The following is a 24,239-nucleotide window of genomic DNA, read 5'->3' on the forward strand; positions in this document are numbered from 1 at the left end:
AAAAAATATATTGTACAGTGGAATTTCCATACAGCAGTTCTTACAGCCAAGCTGACGGCTTACAGTACATTTTGAGTGTATATTGAATAAATATGAGTCTTATCATAATTAATTAATTGAAATAACTGAAACATTTTGTTTTAAAGGTGGTTCTGTTTTGTGTTATTTTCATCATTAAAAATATCATGAGCCATTTATCATATTTGTCATTATTTACTCTTTATGCTTTTTAAAGTACCTAAGAGTGAAAGAGGAGACTTGAATTTACCAGTTTTTTTATTTGCCAAATATACAAACTTGTTGTCATGGAAATCAGTGCACAACTCAGATGCCTGAGTCAGTGCTGGTAAAGGGAGTACTGTAGTGGATTACCAGGTAAATGTTTGACTCTATTAATAGGTAAATAAAGTACAGGTGTTTGAACACATTTATTTGAGGATGCAAGGGAAGTTGCTAATATCCCAATACCTACTCTCAAATTCCAGTAAGTACTTGTAAAAACACAACTTTGCATTCCCTGCTCCTGTTCCATGTCACAGATTCTTAGCACCACAAAAGAAATTGTACCAATTATAGCACTTAGAGAAGTGCAGTGTGAAACTGAACTGAGAAGCTGATGTAAATATGAACTCAAAGCTGCATCCACAGGGACACTCAAAGAGCAGGAGTGTATTGCAGAAGTGATTTGGAGTGGTGTAAAGGTATCTTTTCTTTTTATGTTTAAAGAGGAACAATAGATTCTTGGTACTGACTGAGCATCTCAGATGCAGGATGGAGAGTTCTTCCTTGGATCTTTCACATCCTGTAGCTGATTCGGGCTCCTTCGGTGCTAATTTTTGCCATGACACAACTCAGGGACTGACAGCAAGTTTTTTTACTGTAAGTATTCCCTAACATTTCTGCAATTAGGAGCTAATCTCACTTGTTCTCTGCTTACATTGTTGAGATTCTTACTGATCACCTCAAGTACAGATTTGAGAAGGGAAGAAGATCCAGCTGCACTGTTTCTTCTTTCTGGTTACTTGCAGAAGCCAGTTGAGATGAGAACATATCATAGTTAGAGACTGACTCCAGGGAGATAGTGTTATCTGTTGTATGAGGGAGAGCTGGGACATGTACATGACTTCTCTCCCACGTGGATCTCCTTATACAAAGAGCTGTTATTCTTTGCCTTGTAGATACTTTGCATCACAGAGGCTTAACATATTTTACCTGTGTAGCACTTAATCTTCTGCTTTTATCTGAGCCTTCTGAGCTCATTTTAATCCAATTTCCCTGAAGCATAATGCAGGGAAGGAAGTGATCTCACTTCGTGCTTGCTGTGAGTAGTGCAGGCTGAGAGAATTTAATGGCTGAGATATTCACAGGGACTGTAGTTGTGACTGTCTTTTTGCAAATAATGGGAAGGGGAAGGGGCTTCCACTGTCCTGTCCAACTAGACCATGTGTGCATTGATTTTAAAAGAGAAATCATATCAGAGCTGTTATTGGAGATTATATTTTCATCTTTTTTCACTAGTAAAGTTTCTCCATGTAATCACAGTATGAGGTTATATTCATCATCCTGCTAATTGGCACCATTTTCAGAAGTCAGTTTGTCCTTATCTTTCCTCCTTAGTTTGTCTCTGAAATGGATGAGTAAGCTGAATTATGTGCTGTAGTGCTTGGATGTATCACAGTTCAGTGGCTTTAGCACATCTATTTTCTTTGAATGCAAAAGGTTAATTTCATTTTAGTGTACGTTCAATCTGGATACTGACCTTTACAACTGGAAAAACAGATAGAATCATAGTTTAATTAACTTTCCAACCAGGACACATGTTTGAAGCATACTCAAGAAGCCTTATGTTTTAAATACTACTGGGAGTCACATTGGAGTAGTGGATCATTGATATCCAGAAACATTATCATTGTCCTGCATTAAACAAAAAGAGAAGTTTATTACTGAAATGGTGAAGCACACAGCTGAGCTTGGAAAGAACTAAGGTAAACTGAAAACAGAATATTGAAATTACATCTTCATACTTTGTCTTTATTGTGAAATAGGAACAGCAAAGAAGATACTGAAACTGTCTCACTCTCTATTGACATTTTCTCTAACCTGTCCTCTTTCTCAGATCATTGTTGTAGTTTTCCATGGCCCTTCTAAGTTAAAACACAAACATGTTTTGTGGAATTAGATTTTGTGTGCTATTTTTAAAGAAACTCAGCTCTGGAAGCAAGTAAAGAAAAACAAATATAGATTTAATCCCTTTGCTTTCTGCTTGATCACTCATCATTTCTAATCAGTTAAATGCTTAATAAAAATATCAGGACCTAAAATTGAATCCTTAATCCTTCCTCTGAGGCTCTTCTCTATAATAATTTATTCTCTTTATTTATTTATTGTGAAAGCTTTCTTTTGCTTGTTTATAGTAATAATTGGCAAGATTACCGTTTCTGTACAAGGAAAAAAGTTCATTTTGAGCTAAAGATGGTTTTTTAGACCTAAAAGAGAATCACCTGAATACCATCTGCATTTTTGTATTTGTATAAGCCAATGTTTGCCAGCGTTGGGAGGTGAGGTTTCCAAAAATCTGAAAGGTAACGTGTTGCTGAGGATGTTCTATGAGCATCAGATTGCAAATTGTGGACCACGACCTGAGATGAATGAGCCAAATCTTCAGTGGACAAGTCTCCATTTGACTATGTGTAAGTCACCAGTTAAATACCTGCTTCAGATACAAGTGGCAGGATATTGTGTATTTTCTTAAATTGGTAAAACTGTGCTTGAACATAGACTGCTGGAAATCTGGAAATGTACTGAGGAATGAAAATCGAGAGCATTTATTACAGTGAGGTCTATTGAAATGTGAAGAAGTATGGTACTTATTATTGTGGTACTTATTATATTTAGAAAATGACGCTAGAGATTTGGGTGTAATGTTATTTCACGTTGTGTAGTGACTAAGCAAGGCAGGATTCCTTGGTGAGAAAGCACAGAAAAGAATAGAATGAAATCACATATGCTTCATTATTGCCTGCAGTAATGGAAAAAATGAAGAGCATCAGGTATTAACTGATGTCAAAGACAGTAATTAAAATGTTTCATGAGTAAGAGACTGGATCATTTCAGTGGTGTTTTTAGCAGCTACAACCTTGAAGACAAACACAAGTAAATGCATGGAATATTGTGTGCAAATGCTAAAGTCAATTATAGTGTCAGGATGTTACTCCCAACACATTAGTCTAAATTCTGTGCAGTAATTAACAGATATTAATAAAATGAATGTAGCCTATTCCATATTCTGGTAAGTAGTTATTTATAGCTACCCTGGGAAAGTTTGAATTATTGTCTGTCCTAATTGTTCCAGGGACTTTTTTTTTAGGCATGAAGGTCTGACTGGGAGGAATTAATAACTGCTTGCAAAGTCTTTGCATTACAGTTAATCAGATATCTTGGCAGAGCTGCTTCTTATATTTTGGTCTTATTTTTCTGTTCCTTCATTTGTCACATCTAGAATCAGAAACTGTGCTCTAAACAGTAAAATCTTCTCTTGCTAGTGTAACATTTTGTCTCCACCAGGACAGCGTCATTGTTATCTGTTTTCCCCAATCTTCCTCCTCCTTAGCCTCGTGGTGTTCCTCTTCACATCTAAGAGATTTCTGTTTATAACACAAAATCTGCTGAGAAGGAGTAATCAGTAAATACTTTGCTGTATGTGCCCATCTCTCAACACATCTTTGAGTCTAAATGTAGGTCATGTCTGTCTGTAGAAACCTTCTGTCATGAATATGTATAACTTGCTTGGCAAGTTTGCTAACAAATAGGTGTATTCTGTGTTCCTCACTCCTTTTTGCTTGTATTATTTTATGTGGAAAAAAGAACCAACATTCAGCCTTTTAATTAAACATTAAGGTAGCTATAAAGGAAAAGAACCAAAAAAATCTTTTGTGTAATAGTTTCCTTCCATCCCCTGACTGAACAAATGAATATATAGCAATAATTAGGGCTTGTGAGTAAGCCCAACTTACTGGTCATTTCCACAGCATCCTTTAATTAATGACTATAATGAATATTTCAGAAAGCAGAGGGGAAAAAAATTGCTGTCCTAAAATATTCTAGAGGTAACTGAAACAAGGATCAAGCATTGGAACAGGCTGTCCAGGGAAGTGTTTGAGTCACCATCCTTGGACATATCATCCCTGGAGTTATTTAAAAGTCTTGTGGATGTGGTGCTTGTGGACGTGGTTTAGTGGTAGATATGGCAGTGCTGAGTTAACAGTTGACTTGGTGATTTTAGAGGTCTTTTCCAACCTCAACAATTTTATGATTCAGTGTTTTATGAAGGATGGATTAAAGTACATAGAAAGAAGATTTGAGTTAACTTCAGTGTTAGTTCTAAAGCAGAGACACATAGGGTATAGAGAGACATTTTAACTTGAAGCTGTCTTTTTTCAAATTTTCTACACCTTTTACTGTGAATACATGTATCACTCCAGGAGCTTTCATATAGAGCTTTGTTGAAAATAATTTTATAGAAATTTTGTCATTCAGGCCCTAAAGTTTTTATTGCTTTGATGGTTAAAGAGACATGAGTTGCAATGTTCACATTTATGTTGAAAATTACAAACTACATAATAACGAAATGAATTCTATTAAATGATAAGCCAAAATCTCCTTAATTATTTATTAACCTAATCTCTCATTAAGATGAATTTAGGGATTTCCAGAAGAAGTAGGGAAGTTGCTAATGAATATATCTATGGAATCTATGTGCATCTTGGATTCAACTGGCATAAAGTTTCCTCATGTTCTTACATTTCTTATTTTCAGCTTGTGATTGTAAGGTTTCAGGAATGCTAAGCCCATAACACCAAGATTTCCAGGGCCTGCTGGTAACATTTATGGTTTTTTGTCTGCATTCACAAGTAGGAATCCTGGCCACCAATGTACAACATAAAGACATAAAACTTTAATTAGATATCAGATATAAAAAGGGTGATATTGAACATACAGCACATAATCAAGTAATGTTTTATAGCTCTATTGTAATTGAGGCACTTTGTGTGTTTAATTAAACTTTTGTCCTTTGATAAACGCTTGGCTGTTAGAAAACTACTTGACCACCCAGATGCTTTCATCTCTGGTACTAATTGATTGGAATACAGGAGGTCACAAAAACACAAAGTGATCCCTGAATTCCAGCTTCTGAAATGTGTTAGTTGGTCTTTTCAATTAAAAAATCTGCATATTTTCATCCTGAACAGAGATAAATCAGAATGCATACCATGCTGTGAAATAAAAATAAATTACGTGGTCCACACACCACGTCTACTTTCTTGTAAAGAACTTAGAACTATTTGCTGAAATTTGTATACTGACCACCAAGAGTATTCTTACAAGAGAGAGGTTCACTGCAGAGACCAGATGTTTGGGGTAGCATCCTGAGGGATGAGAAAGGATGTTACTGACAAGAGAAAAATGAAGAGCATTCAGACTGATAATGGAACACACACTGATTGGAGTTCAGCATGGTGATAAAAAGCCTTCTCTTCAGATTCACTGCATCTTATGGAAAAGCAAAGTTGTGTCTTGTACTGATAGGTTTGGAAAATAAATAAATGCAGTGCCTAGTGTATGTAGGAGGCTGGAGGAGCAGTTGATCGGCTCAAAACAACCAGGTGGGAAGTGCCTTATTTCATCAGAATGTTCTAAAGTTTGCAAGTAAAAGTTGTTTTGAACCTCCTGAGAATTTTGTTGTTTCTCTTGCGCAACTCCCAGAATAAATCCAATTACCTCCTCCCCCTAAATCCACTTAGCAGACTGGGGATTACAGTGTACTAAAGTACTGTCATGTTGTACAAGATGGAATGAAAAGACAGATCTTTACTGATTAAGGATGGAAATGCTTAAATACATCATCTCTAAATGATAGTAATGTGTAAATAATATACCCATTCGATTTAAGAGTGCTACAGTGAAATTTATTGTGTTGTGTTTCTGTTCATCCCAGAGAAAGACAAAATGACAGCTTGATGTCATGGTGAGGAGGATTCTATTTCATTTTCTTGTTCTGTATGTCAAACCCATTTAGGATGGGTAATATGGTGTGAAAATAAGTGATAATTAAAGAGTTGCTTTATTTCATGTCTGAAACCAAGATATGTACAGTGACATATATACGTGTCACACCTGTCCAGAAGTAATAAAACTAAGCTGAACTCCTAGTCTGACATGAGAAAAACAGATTGACAAATTAAAGCCTGCAGGCTGTTAATTGCACTTGTATTTTAGAGAAAAAAAAAATCAGGGAAGTGGTGGTTGTCTTCATTTTCTATAGCTGAGAAATTTCAAGAAAAAGAAGTATAAAACATTTTCAGTTTTTCAAAGCACCTTTATCAACCACACCCAAACACAAAATCCCCATAGCATGTCTCCAGAGTTAAATAAATGTAAATCAAGTGTTGGTGCAATCATGCAGGTTGTTTATAAGTTCCAGGTAATTTTAAAATTAGCAAAAAAGTAGCAGGAGGTGGTTTTGACGTGGAAATCTATCACAAATCTTATGGCTTACCTGTTTTACCTAAAGTGCTCTGATTAACATAGTGAGATGGTAGAAACTAAACAGAATGCCGTTAGACATTGATACAATATTAATTAAAAGCCCTGTGTTTTTGCTGAAGAGAATTGACTTGGCAAATAGCAGTGGAAAAAAAAAAGCATTAATAAGATATTTGTAGGCCAAGATGTGTTTCTAAATGTGACAAGTAAATCTGCAGCCACTATGTGTTAGAGAAGCTGGAGCCTTGTATTGAGTGCCAATAAGTGCACATTTCTCTGGTGAAAAACTTAATGGTAATGAATTAATGCAATTTCTCAGCCTCCCTGTAGGTTTCTCTTTTGTCTCTAAAGAGCAAGCTTTTTTAAATGCCTGTATGCATAGAGGAAATGTTTATAAGAGAAATAGAGAAAACTCTTTATATAGTTTCACATTTTAACAAAACAGGGGAAACATTTTCCCATGTCTACTTTTCATTCCATCTCTTTTCCCTTATATTTGCCCTTTTTTTAAAAATTCATTTATTTTCATAGTATTTTCTTCAGTTGTAATTAATATCATCCCTCTGCATTTTTTTATTTAGTAGCCTTTGCAAATAGTATTCTATATGTCTTGATAATACCAGAGTATGTCATTAGGGTACTGACTAGCAGTTTATTGATTTTTAAATTATAGGCTTCCTATGCTTTTTCCTCTGTGACTTTTTAATAAAAAAGTAATGGCGAGTTTCACTTGTCCAGTATCTGTCTTTGCAGATTTTAATTTTTAGCTATATGATCAGCTTTGGATAAAACAGGCACCCAAAGGATAATGTGAAGGGCACAGGCAGCTAATTTTACTAGATTTTTCATGCAGTGCTATGCTTAATGCCTGGTGTTCCACCACCCAGTTCCTGAGTCAACAAGGGCGGGTACTATTTTAGGTGTGTATTTTTTGCATGCTAAGTATTTTAGAATGCCTAACCACAGAGAACAACTGTAGGTTAGATGCTTGTGGTTTTTCTTAAGGTTAAGGTATGGTCAGTCAGCTGATGGATTCAGTGAGTGAAACTAGCGCTGTATGAAAATTTGACATCTATTTAAAGAATGAAAACAATCATGTGAAACTATGAAGGGTTTAGAGTAGGTTAACCTAGAAACTGGTTAGGATATTGCTGTCCTTAGTCTCTGGTAGATTGTGTCATTTGGAAGGGAGCTGGGTGTTATAGGACTGGGGTTTATTTTAAAAGAGGAGTGCCACAAACTTCTCTGCCAGTAGGTTCAGTCTGCTGTATTGCCCTAGAACAAGGAAGTAGAAAGATCCACTGTGACCAGGCTGTTGCCACACAGCAGTGTGCTGCTTATTGCCCACGTCAATCCTTAGCCTCCTAGTAGAGCTGAGTGGAGACATTTGTCAAAAATGTGTTGCATTGTATTGAATAATGCAAATACTGGTACTTCTACTGGCACTTGTTTCTATGAATCCCCTCAATTCTTTTTGTTATTTTAATAATTTGATGCTTTGGACATAGAAATATATCATGTTTCATGACCCTTCAAGTGAGGGTGTGATAGCGTCTTGTCTGCTCCAGATTTACTTTTCGAAGTATGTTCTATTGCTGAAGGATATGTATACAATTTGTGGTACTTTTGATACATTAGAACTCAATCAAATAGCTTACATTGAAAACTTGTCCTGTGGTAACTTCTTCAAGTGCTCAAAACTTAAATCACGTGGAATTGAGGCTGGGGCTGGATTGTTGCACAGCATTTTCTGAACTTGGATGAAGTATGTAATCTGAAGCAGGAAAATGTGGAAGATGGTTCTTAGAACAGTTTAATATTCATCCAAGTTCTTTTCTTCGGTGAGGGAAAGGAAATCATCTCCTTCAGCCTCTGAACTGAATCAAGTGGCTCCTCTTTGCATGTGCAGAAGGAAATTAGAGCTATTTCCAGCCCTCAGTTCCTGGTTATCTTAATTGCAGTAGGACGAAGTTCACTTTGCTCCTAGAATGCAGGAGATATGAATGAGCAAGACCTTTTACCTGCTTTGTATGACTTCTTTGTTTTAAGACTCTTGCTCACCCGTACATGTTGATCTTCTGAAATCCTGGCCTTTTTCTGTTTTGTTCCTTTAACCTCCTGTTGTTGAAGCCCAGCTGGCAACTAAGCTGCACACAACCATTCACTCACTTCACCTGTGTTGGGATGCAGGAGAGAATTGGAAGACTAAAAGTGAGAGAACTTTTGTGTTGTGGTAAAGGCAGTTCAATAGGTAAAGCAAAAGCCACACACACAAGGAAAGCAAAACAACATTTTCTCCTTCACGACTTTCCATGGGCAGGCAGGTTTTCAGCCATCCTCTGGAAGGTGGGGCCACATCATCTGTTTAACAGTTACTTGGGAAGACAAAAGCCATCACTCCAGACATCCCCTCTTTCTTCTTCCCCCAGCTTTATATGCTAAGCATGACTCCATATGCTATGGAATATCCCTTTGGTCAATTGGGACCAGCTGTCCCAGCTGTGTCACCTCCCAGCTTCTTGCACAACTCCAGCCTCCTCACTGGCAGGGTGGGGTGAGGGGCAAAAAAGGCCTTGATTTTCTGTAAGCCCTGCTCAGCAACCAAAATGTACCTGAATTATCAACACTGTTTCCAGCACAGTCCAAAACACCCTCCCATACCAGCTACTGTGAAGAAAATTGTCCCAGCCAAAACTAGCACAAACCTCATTCTCACTTGTAATAGGCACTGCCAAAAATAATTGTCCAATAAAAGCCTCTGACTACATTCTTACCTCGCAATCAGTCAAGGGCAACTACGTGACACACGTCTGTTAAGTGATTTGTGTTGAACATATTCCCAGCTTCATGGTTATTTAATTTGTAATTTTGGCAAGGATTTCTAGGACCTTTTCATTTTTGCTACATATGGTAGAACAAATTAAACTCTGGCCCTTTCTGTGATCTGAGAAAGGGATTTCACTTAGGTCAGGTGAGTGTTTAGTATACTGTTTTCTGACTATTCTGTGCATGCCTGTGCTTTGTTTCAAGGTTGATTGAATGCTGCTTTTTTTTTTTTTTTTTGTAATGGTGCATTTCTTCCCATTTGACAACAGCTTTGACCTTGAACATGTGTGCAACACAGAGAAAGTAACTGGATGTTGTAACATGGAAGATATGCATGTGATTGCAGGTAAAAGCATCACTGTGAAAGCCTTAACAGGAAGCATGCTATTGACTCATCTTGGCCTGGGATGGAAAGTGCTCTGAGCCTCATTAAAGTGTAATTAGCATTTTCAACTCAAAAGGAGGGTGGATCCAATTCTGATATACTTAGCATGCTTATTAGCAGCTTACGCTGAAAAAAACAGCCATAAGTAACCCAGCAATATGTCTGTGCCATGCAGTTGGTGGCATTGTAAATTTTTGTTCAAAGGATAAAATGCTGAAAAAGACGATAACTTCCTCAAAATGTTTGACTCTGAACTATATTACAGTGGAAGTACCAATGTAAAAGTGTTATGGTCTTATGGGCTGCGAATCTGGCGACGAGGATTTCTTAGTTGCACAGTAAGTGACAGGGCCTATGACAAGTAAAGCACCTGTACATTATTCTTAAGTAAGGTTACCCAATAGACCATGAACAGGTGGGTCCCTAGGATCACTGCTATGTACTCTTCTACCCATGTATAAATGTGGCAAAATACAACTTCTAAGGTAAATAAACTTTTTTTTTTATGTCACACTGGAATATGTAGTCTGTTTCCACAGATTACAGTCAGAATGGCATTTTGAAATGCTTCAGCATCCTCAGCAGCTTTGTTTGTGATAATTAGCTGGTTTTGCACAGTTGTGCTTTACAACAGAGACCTTCAGTCTGTTTAGATTTGCCTTCTCTTTCTGCCTTTCCCCTAGGGACCTTGTAGGTGATTTGAAATTAATGTTGAACTTCTTAGTAAAGTTAAAATGTCTTAGAATAAGCAAGTTATTTGTTTACAAAGAAGGGAGATAGATTTTCTTACATTTTTAAATATAGATTTGACTACCAATAATTTTATATTTGGTGATTTAGTGGTATGATCCATTTGTATGAAGAATTATATGTCTGACTGTTAAATACTGGAAAGTATGAAAAAAATAGATAAAATATGTAGCAGCACAGAGAATGATTGCATGAAAAGAGATAACTGCTAGCTGATGATAGGCTTTTTTCTCAGTATTATTTTAGAGCCAAAATCTTCTTTGACCTCCTTTCAGAATGCAAATTGCCCACATCAAACCTGTTTAGGTATTGCCAGTTTCTCTAAGTTTGCTAGGATGTTATCACCAGCAACTGATTTCCCCCCTCTCCTTTCTCATGGAGAAAAGGCTGTCCAGGTCCAAACTTGCCTAGAGGCAGGGTGTATGCTCTGTCAGTAGTAACATAACCATTATCTTCTTGGCATAAATAGTTACAAATAGACAGTGATTTGCTTGTATTTGTTTTAAAAATGTGGACTCCCAACACAAGAAACTGCAGTAGGTTTTGGGTAATGTAGCAATAGCCACACCATGGGAGACAGTGTTATCCTGGCTCTGGCTATTCACAGTAGCAGATAACTAGTAGAGAGTAAATACATTTGCATATCTATTCATACAAATAGATTAAGAGATAGTAATGTATTTTTAGATGTTTATATATGTGTAATACAGTATATGTGAATAATACAAATGGTAATATTCCGTGTATTTTGTTGATATTTAATTTCATCAATAGATTTCTATTGTCTGTACTTCATTCTTTTAATGAAAGGTTGCATCTGTATCACAGTCTTTAATATTCACAGTGAGCTTTTTTTTCTGTCACCTGGCACTTTGAATCTAGCAGTTTTGTCATATTGAAAAAATTCTGGGTTCCAGTAAAATTATGCATGATGCCCAGTAATTACAGGGTGTTTATGTCTTAGTTAACTATGGGCATTGGAGTTTTTGGTTAACAGTTAAAGCAGATGTTCCTGGTTTGTGATTTTGTCTTTCCATTTTTATGTTGAGATATTGAAATAAGTGTATCAAGTCCATACATTAATTTTAATAATGTCAGTTCCTGCTCTTTCAGCAGCTGATGTTCCTGCTTGAGATCATCTACATATGTGATAGGTCAGGCCATAAAGGGAAATCAGTTTCTGCTCCCGTTCAGAATTCTAGAAGTGAAAAGGTGCCGAGAGGAGGCTCCTATGCAGATCCAGTGAGGGGGTACTATGTGGAGAGGCACTTCAGGCAGGCAAAACTGTGTTCGTTTGGCCTGTGTTGTGCTTACACTTAGGAGGCATTTATTTTTGTGACATGAGACATGACTTCCAGATGAAAATCTGTTGTTGCAGTCATGTGTGGAACTCTAAGCCTGAGGACTGTGCGCACATGTGTGAAGCAGCATGTGGCACCACTGGGATGCAAAGATTAGAGTCCACAAAAAAGAAAAGTAAGACAAAATATTTTGTAAAAGAGGTTTTTTTGGGGGTGGGTTGGGTGCAATTGTATGACAGAAGCTGTTGCTTAAGATTCTCCTGTGAACTGAGATACCCTGATTAATTCTTGATGCTTTTGTGCTCCCTTCAGAGAGATGAAGTGCAATCCATTAGCAAGGTGCTTGGGTCAGCCCGAGTGATGCTCAAAGCCAGAGCAAAACAAGGGGCAGCTGAGGAAAGAAACCAGACAAATGGATTAGTTTAAAATGTGTTGTGCTGCCCAGCAAGACTTAAAATTGTTAACCGTGCATATGAATATTTATATATGAGCCAGAAAACAACCAGCTAATCTCCTACTTTCCTCTTTTTAATGAGAGCCTGAACTGTTCACAGCAGTATTTTAGAAATTTGCTATTACTAACATCTTCCTCTACCCAGTCAGAGTTTTATCTCTTGCTTTAAAAGCAAAAATCTGTAAACAGTCCAAGTCACATTTCCAAATTGAAAAAAAAAACGAAAACCAAGAAGCTGTATCTAAGTATTAGAAAGTTTAATGGGCTTAGATTTAAGATGGTGACTGAAATTAATATCACTTCAAAAACCCAGTCTTGGGCTGAAATGAAGTTTTAGGAGGTTGTAAAAACTGTTGTAAAAAAAAAGAAATTTTGAAATTATTTTTAAATATTTTAATTACTAATTGCATACAGAATTTTTTTTATTATGTGGTGGGACAGGTGCATGTAACATTCCTCCCAAAGCACATTTATGAACATGTCATAATCTGAAATTTTGTGGTCTTATTTCTCCTTTGTCTTCCTCCCAGAATTTATATTGAAGGCTGAATTTAATTTTCAATTATATCCTTGTAAGTGATCTTGGTAAAACCGAATTCTTGGGAAATTTACAAACACAGACTGATTCTTCTTGATATTCGAATGGAATAGTTACAGGAACTTATTTTTCTGCTATCACATCTTTGCAAAGATACTTGATGACTGCTTGCAGGATGTAGTGTAGGATACAAGAGATGAGATACTGGTGGTACAGGACATCTGATAATAAGGAGAGGCATTTCAGTGTGGTCTTCATAAGACAACCCAAAAAGCTTGTGCCTGTCCAGGTGGAGTCTTGGGAGGAGTTGTGCTGCTATTTTGTTGACTGGAGGAAAGCACAGTTTAAGAATTTTATTGAGAGGTCTCTGAATATCTTGTTTTCACTTTGTTCAAGGGCCAGAACTGTGTACGTATAAGTTTAGAAAACTCAGTCACGGAGATCAAAAATCCTCTTTACAGACATTAAATAATTCCTGCTGAGAAGTGTAATTCTAGAAGGTGAATGCTACTTTCTTTGAAATAATCTGATTTGAAGATTAAGGAAATTGAATCTGATTTCCTTGATGCACAAAAATATGTATAGATATTTGAATATATATGTCTTTGGTTACTTCTTTCCTCTGCTCTGCAGTGCTGTGGCCTCACCTCGAGTCCTGTGTGCAGTTTTGGGGACCACAATATAAAAAAGATATTAAGACTTTAGAGAGCGTCCAAAGGAGGGCCACAAATTTGGTGAAGGGCCTTGAGGGGAAGCTGTATGAGGGGCAGCTGAGGTCACCTGGTTTGTTCAGCCTGGAGAGGAGGAGGCTGAGGGGAGACCTCACTGCAGTTACAGCTGCCTTGTGAGGGGAAGAGGAGGGGCAGGCACTGATCTCTTCTCTGTGGTGACAGTGACAGGACCTGAGGGAATGGCCTGAAGTTGTGTCAGGGCAGGTTTAGGTTGGATATTAAAAGTGGTCACAGCACCAGCCTGGCAGAGCTTAAGAAGCATTTGGACAATACTCTCAGGCACATGACACTTGGAGAGGTCCTATGTAGGGCCAGGAGGTGAAGATCCTTGTGGGTCCCTTCCAACTCAGCATATTCTATGTTTTGTTGTTAACTTTAAAAATGTAAATTAGTGTTGAACCTGTACCAAAAAAAAAATCTTCCCATTTAGCAAGCTTGTAGGGAAAGCATTCTTCAATAAAGATAGTTCCTCTTCATGTAGTTATAACAAAAATCAATTATTCTTAACAATGTGAGTACTTCGTAAACATAAATCGTTAAAACAGAAGTATGCAGACACTCTTTAATGACACATTTCAAAAGTGATTTTGCCATAACTTTTCTGTTCTGTTCTTTTGTTGTATGCATAGTCATGCAAGTTGAATAGGAACTTCAATGAAGAATTCTGTATTTGATTTATGTACTGTTATTTAGTGCAACATTTTTTGTTCTATTTGTACTGTGATTTTCAGGATAAATTACTGTGAAATTCCTGAACCTAGCAATAATGATTAAATGTATTTATTTGTTTTTCAAAAAAAATTGTTTAGACTGCACTCTTTTTCTCAGTTTAGCCCATTCAGTGTATGAGCAGTACTTTGCAGAGCATGGATGCTCTAAATTTTCAGTTGGAGAGTGAGAATCTTGTTGTAACTCAAGTGAAGGAGATAATGTGCCAGAAAGAAAAATGAATCATGTAAAAAGCCTGGAGAGTTGTAGTCAAGAAACAGATTTTGAAAACGAATCTTGAATTTCAGATTGTTGAAAGAAAAGAAGTTAGAGTTCCAGGGTTCACTTTTAGTCCAAGTGATGGACAATTTTTTTAGTCCAAGTGATGGACAATGAAGGCTACATGCTTTTAGCAGGGAGCCTCTCAGCTGTGATCCCCGTTCATAATTTCTAACCACAAAATGGGAATTAATTTCATGGGTCCATAAGTTCTATTATTTTGAGGTCAAAGCAGAGCTCCTCTGAATGATGTACCCAGAATATCCAAAGTGTATTTTCTATGGATATAAATGCAGACATTCAAAACTGTATATATTTAATGTTGTTGAGAAAGGATAAGCAATTATGAATTTATTACCAAAGCTACAGGGGATAATATACCACAGAAGTAATATTTGAATCATAGGATACTTCAGGTCAGAAAGGATCATCTACTACACGTCGCTGTTCAAAGTGGGGCCACCCTCAAGGACAAAATGTAATAAATGAATGCATAACTTAAATAATTTATTTTTTTTTAATTTTTCTTTAAAAAAAAGATGAGACTGACAAACCTGAAGGTGGTTAAGTTCCGAGAATTAGTTTCTATGATAGAATAAAACGGAAAATGCTGTGTGGTCAGGGAGCTCAGTGGTGCTCATTTTGATGACAAGTGTCCATTGTGCTACTTAGTGCTAGTGAAGACAAAGGAGAGAGAGTTCAGGGTATTAATATTTAAAATACAAAAAAAATGATGGCACTGAGGGATGGAATAAAAACATAAGCCACGTACAATCTGGAGGAAGAGAGATACATAGGTATATGAAACAACAAGTAGTTTTAAAACTATTTTTTCATACGGGTGTGCTCACTGGGATTGAGATCAAAGTGGCTTTTTAAATACAAAAATGACAAATAAAAGTGGGGGTTTTTATGTTTGCTGATAAATTACCTAAGGTTTCTTTTGGGTCATTTTTGCCACTGCAAAGCTGTTCTGTGCTACAAAGTATTGGGGAAATACTAATTTCTGGACTAGACATGCATTAACAGAGGAGGAAATTTAGCCTTTGGTAGCTGTCAGCTTCTGTATTTTTCTGTAGTTATATTGAATACAGGTTGAGGAGAGATGGGTTGAAAGCCTCTTGTGGACATGTATGCATATATGTGTTTGCATGATGCATGAATTGCAAATAAAGCTACAGAAGTGAAAGCTCTGCTTTGGGTTTTGACCCCCTGTTTCTCCAAGTAGGTTATCTAACAGACTTACACATGATACCTAGTTCAACTCCTTCTAGGTAAAAATCAGTCTTGTTGACATGAGTGTTTCACGTGAGTGTTTGAACGTACATTCTCAAAAGCTGTGAAAAATATTTTCTTGATTCTCTTAAGATACAAGCATTTACTAAGGGGATGAGCCCTGTTTCTGAAATATCTTACCTTTTTAGTGTAAATGAAGCTGAATCAATTGCCAGGGAAGTGTAAATACTGAACAAATTTTTGAACCCCTGCTCCACTCCCTCATTTGGATTGCTAGAAAAAATCCCACAACCAACATGTGCTCTAGAAAGGTCGCTCTTTGACATACACTTTATTAATGTATTTCAGCCTGTGGTGTTGGTTTGTGCATATGTGTTGTTTGCAAGAGTGAGAGGGGATGGAGGAGTAGGTGTTAATTGAACTGCATCTCTGCATGCTTACAATTTGTTGTCCTCAGAACATATCTGTCCAGGATGTCATCTAGTACTGTTGATTTTCCTGAGAGGATTAGTTCTACTTTTTTTTAAAGCAGGAATATGTTCAGTGTGACTAGGAAGTTTTTATTTTTGTGATGAAACTTTCCTTTTCATACACAAGTACCAGTTTTCATGAGGAACACTGATTATTCATTTCACTCAAAATGGTTTTTCTAAAAAACCTCAAAATAAACGGAAATTAAATGCTAGCATTAATTTCTTACAGAACCTTTTAAAAACTTTTACTCATGTAATTCTCAAGACTATTGTGGTGGTTTATTTCTTGAACTGTCTTCCAGTGTACAGTTGGTAGCCAAACTGAAGAAAATAGAGGAAGAGAATCTCTGTGCATTCACAATCACAGAAAAGATTAGGTAGAATCCGAATGACATAACTTTTTTTCATCTTTTAATTTTGTTTTCCAGAATGACAAATCCCCAGGGCGTTCCACAAGTCGATCAAGTAATATTTCAAAGGTATGTGAAATCTGTTTCCTTTTTCTAGGATTTAAAGAAAACTAGGTTATTAAATATAATACAGTACTTAAATCCATTATATTCCTTATATAGTATTTTATTTACAAAACCCAGATATTAAAGTTTTGCTGCAGAACATTATGGTTACCCTGTAAACTCCGTCATAAATACACAATTAGTCATTACTGTAAAATGTGTAATAATAATTAGCAAACAACACATGCACTTTTTTCACCTGCTTTCCCCAAGTGTTTAATGTTACCTTAACACTTTGGCTTAAGATAGAATTACTACTTCATTTTTCTCCTCCTGCCCTACCCAAATAATAACAGCTGTAATGTGTAGAGCTATGAATCTGTCTTCATTTCAAACTGAATTCTGAATTCCTTTTACAGGGATATATGGTTCCCTGAAGCCAGAACTTTACATCTAGATGCTTTTTGGTTTCTAGGAAACAGAGAAAGGAAACATTAGGAAAGGCAAAATATGATTTGTACTGGAGTTCTCTTGGCTTAACCCCATTTTTTTCTGTATTTTTGGTTCAGATGTGGCTGAAATCTATGCCAAAAAGCCAGTATATACAGGAGGTAAAAGATAAAAACTCAACAATTTTTTGAATCCAAGCCTAAACATCTGCCATGCATTATGCTTGATTATAAATATTAAACATTTTGCATTCAGGGTAAGCACAGTATCCTTAAACCTCTTCCCTACAATATTTTTTTCTGTGGGGTACCCAGTGTAAAACCTTTTTCTTCTCAGAGCCATAAAACAAAAAAAAGACAACAAACCCCAACTATGATTTTAATTTAAAATACTAGTTCTATGGTAAGTTCTGCTGTCTTACATAAAAAAGGGAAAAAGGAAGACAGGGAAAAACATGTAGAATATATCCAGCCTGCTGTAGGATATGGCTGAAACTCTCCCAGATTTACTGCCTATCTTTAAAAATTATATAGTTATAGACTTACAAACTTGATCACTGGGAATTGTAGTAATTACTTTAATTAAGAGTTTTAAAAGCATGTCTCTAGCTATAGTTACTGTAAATCTATTATGACTTAGTATGACTTTTTCTGCTTTTTTGAAATACAGGTTCATGGGTTGCACTGTGACAAAGCATAAATGTATTCACTGACATGAGAAACATGCCAGTGCCTAACATTTATTTTGAAGTGATTTCTGCACAAATCAGTATAGTTGCTTATTAGAAAGTGATATTTGCACTGGTTTTAGTTGCAAGCTAAAAGAACAGGTTTTCAGTCCTGCACTCGAGCTTTTTCTGATTTATAGCATCATTCATTGTTTTGGATCAATTTTTCTATGAGAAGCTACCTGTCAATGAAGTTTTTCAAATGCTGAAAGACATTTGATTAGCATTCCAGTTTCATTTGCTGTCTGACTCAAAATGCTTTTTTGATAAAGCAGGTTTTTATAGGTGTGTGTGTACATAGAAAAGCAAACACCTGACTTTGCAGGTTAATATTGCATGGCAGAAAGTGATAGTAAAATACTGCTCCTCAGAACAAGATTGAAAGCTTCTAGGCCGGATAAACTACATGCCAAAGGCAAGAGCTGTGTTCTGTGCAGTGTCAGATCTTGCACACAATAAAAATTTCAATGGGCAGAAAAATTAGATAGTCTTTATGTAAAACTATAAATTAGTGTCATCAAAACATTGTCTTTCACTGTTTTCCTTTGCCTGTATGTGTAAGTTAAAAGGGTCAAATAGAATTATATTTTAAGAATTACTGTGTGTTGTGTATTCCACCCTTGGCTGGATGGAGCTCCTGCCCCAGAGCAGAGTAGCTACCACTGGATTTTGTATATTTCATTTGTGAAATGAAATATAGCATAGATTCTGTAAATACAGATTCATATTTCATAATGCTCTTAAGTTGTTTATTCGGAGATGACACCTGACATTTGCAGTGTATGCTTGGGCAATTTTGCATGCTAGGTACATTAACTCTGAATTTTGTGGTATTACAGATTAAACTGAATTGCTGAACATTGAATATGTCTTACTTAGTTATAATGAGAAGGAATGGTTTTGATTTATTATTTTCCAGATATTAGTTAGTATATACCTATCCAATCCAGAGATTTTAAAATCAAACATTCCCTAGAGGAGTGGATGTGGGGGGGAGGGGGGGGGAACCAACACTTCGATTTTACCATTCATTTTTGCTGTCTGTTGAGAGTACAGGAGTTTAGCATGTTGCAAGGACTTTTCTTATTGCATATATATATATATATATATGTATATATATATAATTTTCTGGCAAGAATTTCAGTAATAGACTATTTAAGGCAAATGAAAGAACAAAACTTAAAATATTTGACTGACAGCTGTGGCTGTCTTCAGTGAAAAGCCACCTGGGAATTCATTCATTCATTCATTCACCTCACACTTCATTTATTTATATCAAGGAAACTGCCCTGGAACTCCAAAAGCAACTGCTTCTGTTAGTTTTCCAATCAGAGACAATTAGGAAAATGTATCAGTGTCTGTTTTTGCTGCACTTCTGGTAATAACCTAGATTTTTCCTGTGCAATCAAGAAATCAAGAAACAATCTTTTTGCATTCTTCCCTGCTAGCGTTAGATTATTAAATCATATTTTGGATTGATCAGTATTTCACATTACTTTGTATGGAAAAAGTGTAGCCCTAGTTAGTAGTTACAGCTTTCAAAACCTATCTACATAAAGAAACCTACACATAAATAAAAATATAAAGTATTTGGAAATGTGAGTTATGAACCAGCTTTGATGATTTTAAATTATTACTATTTTTTTAAGCATTAGACTTTTTTCCCCACCTATTTCCTATGTTGCTGGTAGCAGAAGGAACTTTATTATTCTTTGTAAAAGATAGTATTTTGCAGTGTTCTGGATTTCAGAATTGAAATTGTCCTATCTGCATGTGTTTAAAATCTATGTAAGTGAAAAACTTGACCTTGTCCATTACCTACTTGACATTGCTTAGTTTTCTGTGTGCTGTAGCTTTTTTCATTAAAATTCTTATGTCTTCCTAAACACATGTATAATTTAAGAGGAAAGCTAGTCAGAGAAGGATCTGGTGGATTCATTGTTTTCTGTTGTGGTTAACTAGTGGAACAAATCTCATGTCTGAATTACAGTCTGTAGAGGTTATGCTTTATATGTGTTTCTGAGGCTGCCTGGTTATGTTAAAATGCTTTCTGGAAGAAATGTTTCTAAAACATTGTAATTATCTTTCTGTATGTTAATTATGATTCAAGAGCTCATTAGAGAAGGATGCTCTCTCAGCAGCAAGATTAGAAATTCTCTGATGGGAACCTTGGGCTTATTTTTCAGTGCAGGGAAAATCAGGCTTGGAGCAAATTGCCTGATTTTTTTTTTGCCTCAATTACTTCTCAAAAACCTGGAGCAGGTGTTAGAACACTTTTTATTTACAAGTCTCTGAAGCATCCATCTAATAAAACTCTGTTGAGTTATATCAGGAAGTGAGGTGCTTGTTTTGGAATATTCTGTGTGATAATGTTCACATTTCTAATTTAGAATATGAATAACAATAGAGGAAAGAAAGAAGGAAAGAATTGTTTTTACTGTATGTTAGCAATTTCTGATTTCTTGTGTCGGGTGGGGCTCCTCTCAGTAAGATACAAACGAAAACCAAAAGGCACCAGGATGCCAAAGTAGTGCTCACTAAAGTTCTAGATGAAAAATTTATTGTTGCCAATGTATTGATTGTTGATTTGAGCCACTCAGTTTGTGACTCTCAAATAAATTTCACAAACTGGGTATCAAATTCTGTAATAAGTAATACAATATTTATCCTTTTGAATTATAAGTTACCATTTAATCTCTTCCATTAAGATTGAATAATCTTTCACATGGATTTTGATACTCTCAAGTATTTCATCCTCTCTCAGTACAAGGTGACTGTATGAAGAGTCCTGTATGGCAGTGTGGATGGTTTACACAGCTTGAGGCAGAACTGACTATTACCCACTGTAAGTGTGTAATGGGCCAAACATGCCACCATGTCTGAGGCAGTGACACCAACAGAGAGCACATAATGTCTCCTGTCAGCATTATTGTAAGGAGGAATGATCGGTTTTATGGTGAAAAAAAAACATAAAGGAGCTCAAATGTTCTTTTTAAAGAAGTTCTTACCATGGACTTTGATTGCCAGCACCAGGATTGCAGCATTTCCAATATCACCTGTTGCATGTCTGAATCCTAAAGACTGGCTGTGTGACCCCTTGTGTTTTGCTATAGGGAACTACAATGCTACAAGTTGATCCACAGTTTTTACTGTTCTCTGCCAATTTCACATTAATCATAAATGAAATCTCTTCCAGATTGGTAGTTGATTTTTTTTTCAAGGAACCATGTAGCCCCATCCCTTCCAAGTGTAGGTTCTAGATTACTGTAATGAGCAACTGAGAAGAAAACTTAGGGCTTTCAAAAAAGAAAACAAATCAAGCAAAAAAATAAGTCCTTGCTCTTGTAAAGCGTAAAATGTCATCCTTCAAAAGTGCTTTTACAATAAATAATACCAGGTATACAAAACTGGCATTAAAATATGAGTATAAGTGTTATGTTAGTCATCAAATCGTTCTTCTTGCTCATAAACAGAATCATTATTATGAAAGGTGAAGCCTAACCTAGCGCTTAGCTCTCATTTACTGAAAACAGTGCAAAGTAAACAAGTTAGTGAAAAGATTTTGTTCATCAAAACAGAATTTGAAGGCAAAAATAAAAGGCAGAAAACCAGAAAAACTAGACTTAGATCCATTGCATAGTAACTGTTTCCGCACTTTTTAAATTCCTAGATATGAATGTTTAATTTTTATGTGTAGAGAATGCTTTGTGGTTTGTCCATACAATTTATTCTTTATTTACAATTAGCTTAACAAAAGGCAGGACAGCAGAATTTATGTAAGTCTGCCCAAAACTTGAATTTCTGAATAAAATTGCATGAATATATGCTGATAATAAGCACATGGGGGCAACTATTAGAAAATAATTCAATTTCAGTTTACTCTTGGATACGCTTTTTTTTGGACCTGTTATAAACTCATGTTCTACTGAGAGGGAATACATAAAAATGTGTGATTGTATGTATACAAGAATGTGTACAGTTTTATTAAATCACTGTTTTTATCAACAGTGTTTTCTGAGTATACCTGAATGTGTCACATTGATGCATCCAGATAAAACTGCATATATGTGTGGAATGGGTTGTGCCACAATTTTTGTTTTTATACAAGCTTACACAGTGTGTAACGCCTGTATATAATTTTAATTTCTGCTATCACAAAATTCAGTCCTATCCTATGATAGCCAATATCATACAGAAGTAGCTGTTTTGTTTTCAGTAAATGGAGGATACAAATTATTACCGATGCTTATTGTGTATAATTATTATAATTATCTCCATAAATGTAAATAATAATGATGATCTGTTACATGTATGCTCCTGGAAGTGTTTGCATGGCATTTAATTTTTCACCATGGCACTCTGAAGCCCATTTCATGTATTTGTCCTAAAAACAATTAAGCAAACTTTATCTCTTCAGAGTTACAAAATTGGGGGTGTTCGTGCAGATTTAGGTTTATTGCACTTCATAATAAATATGGTATCTCCTGTTTTTTGCAGTGATGCATTCTCAGGGTTTCACTTATTTAGTTTTAGTCATTTTAATATTCTTACTACAACTCTTTTGCCTTGGCACATTTAGGCTTCTCTCTTCCCTTAGGGATGGAATAAATTGACATCAAATACACACCAGAATGGAGTTGTTCAAATATAACTATATAACAAATATAACAATAACTGATATCCTCACGGATGGGAGTTTATCCAGTCTGCCTCCCGTGCAGTCCACCAGTCCAAAGGAAGAATATGGTGGGTGTGTGCACTCACATGCATATGCACTTGTGAGAGCATGGCAGGAGCATCATCTGAGTGGAAGCTGTGCAGTATATAGGAATGTTTTGAGGGTTGCAGTCTTGCAGATAGAGAGACATGTGAAAACAGATGTCTGCTTTGGAATAGAAATTCTGAATGGCTCTCTGAGTACTGACTACCTCAGAAATAAAGGGCTGCAAAATCCAGTAACAAAGAAAATACATGTTTTGTGCTTCACCTTTCCTATAGGCTAAATTTCCTTTGAGTTCCCTCCAGACAGTCAAAAGCTGCTGGTCTTATGGCTCTGCACCTTTTGCATAAAATCTGGTACATCCTTTGTTCCAACTGCCTACATTTTTTTTAAGAAGTATGAAACATTTTTATTAAGAAAGTGGTAATGACTGGAATGATGCATCCTTGAAGAGACTCATGAATGAAAAATATTGTGTTGCTACGATACGAAGAGTTTTGCATACTATAATCCATCTGATAATTCAGAGTTTAGCTAGCAGTGCTTCTATGCCTGTAGAAAAAGTGGATTTTTTAGTTGAATCTGTACCTTGAAAATAAAGACTAACATAGATTAGTAAGGCAGGAGAAAACAACTTAAGCAAGCTGATTGAATCTACAAGTTAAAGTCATAATTACTCGTTTGCTTCATTTTTTAAATGATAGTATAGATTTGCCATTTGCAATTTTGATTTTAGATTTCAAACCACTTTATAGCGTGATCATACTGACTTTCAAAGGTGCTGAATGGTACTGCTTGGCAGAATCCTAAGGATATTTCTGTTCCTTCCTTGTGAGTTACTTTTCCCTTTATTCCTTCTCTTCAGAGGCAGGTGAAAGGAGGGGAAGGAGGAGAGAAAGAAAAGGTTTGGAGAAGAAATGTGCAAGGAATAATTTACGAAAAAAAGAAAATCTGTGAAAGATAATTTAACAGAAATTCATTTGCCAATTAATGTAACAGTTGCTGTAAAGGCTTCAATCAGATTTAAATAACTTTGAAATCTGAGCACAAAGCAGGAACTCCATCATGAAGAAACAAATAAAGAAAAGAAAAAAACCAAAAAACCAAACAAACCAAAACCCAGAAATCCCCTTCCCCAAACCCATGCACATAAATTTCAGTTGCCATTGAGACCGAGCTTGTAAAATAACACCCGGCTTGGGCCACCTTCACCATCTTTTTGAACTTTTTAGACCTGAGGAAATGTCCACAAAAAAAGTTCATAGAGGTGTATTTTTCCACAAAATGTTGCATTGTTTACAAAGGAGAAATTTTCAAATTAAAATACACAGACTGGGTCTCCTGCTGAGCCTATTGCTATACAAACTGCTCTAATCTTCTAAGGTGTCTATTCCTTTGTGTGCTGTTTTTCAAATAGGGTAGAGTTTCAGCTTTTTAACTATAATGGCTGGTGGGATCTGGAGTATTCTATGATGCATCACTGCTATTAGAGCAAACTCAGCAGGAGAATAAAAGCATTAGACATATTCCCTGTCTGCCCTATCACCCATCAGTTGGCTGCAGCTTTCTAGTTCAGCACTGTTGTAAGTTGACCAGCTTTTGGAAATGCCTCTATTCAGAACAGAGACAGGAGAGGATTCATTAGCCTTTCTGGTGGTATCTG

General features: G+C 36.1%; 1 protein-coding gene across 6 annotated transcripts in view; it reads left to right on the forward strand.

Annotated features, from left to right (window-relative positions):
* MARCHF1 (membrane associated ring-CH-type finger 1) overlaps positions 1-24,239 on the forward strand; it is a 230,599-nt gene that overhangs the window by 166,860 nt on the left and 39,500 nt on the right. For all 6 annotated transcript variants that reach the window (XM_032108627.1, XM_032108626.1, XM_032108623.1 and 3 more), the window contains one exon: positions 16,653-16,703. In XM_032108627.1, the coding sequence (XP_031964518.1) occupies positions 16,653-16,703 (51 nt within the window). The remainder of the gene's footprint in view (positions 1-16,652; positions 16,704-24,239) is intronic.

Source organism: Corvus moneduloides, chromosome 5 (genome assembly GCF_009650955.1).
Source record: "Corvus moneduloides isolate bCorMon1 chromosome 5, bCorMon1.pri, whole genome shotgun sequence".
Lineage (NCBI taxonomy): Eukaryota > Metazoa > Chordata > Aves > Passeriformes > Corvidae > Corvus > Corvus moneduloides.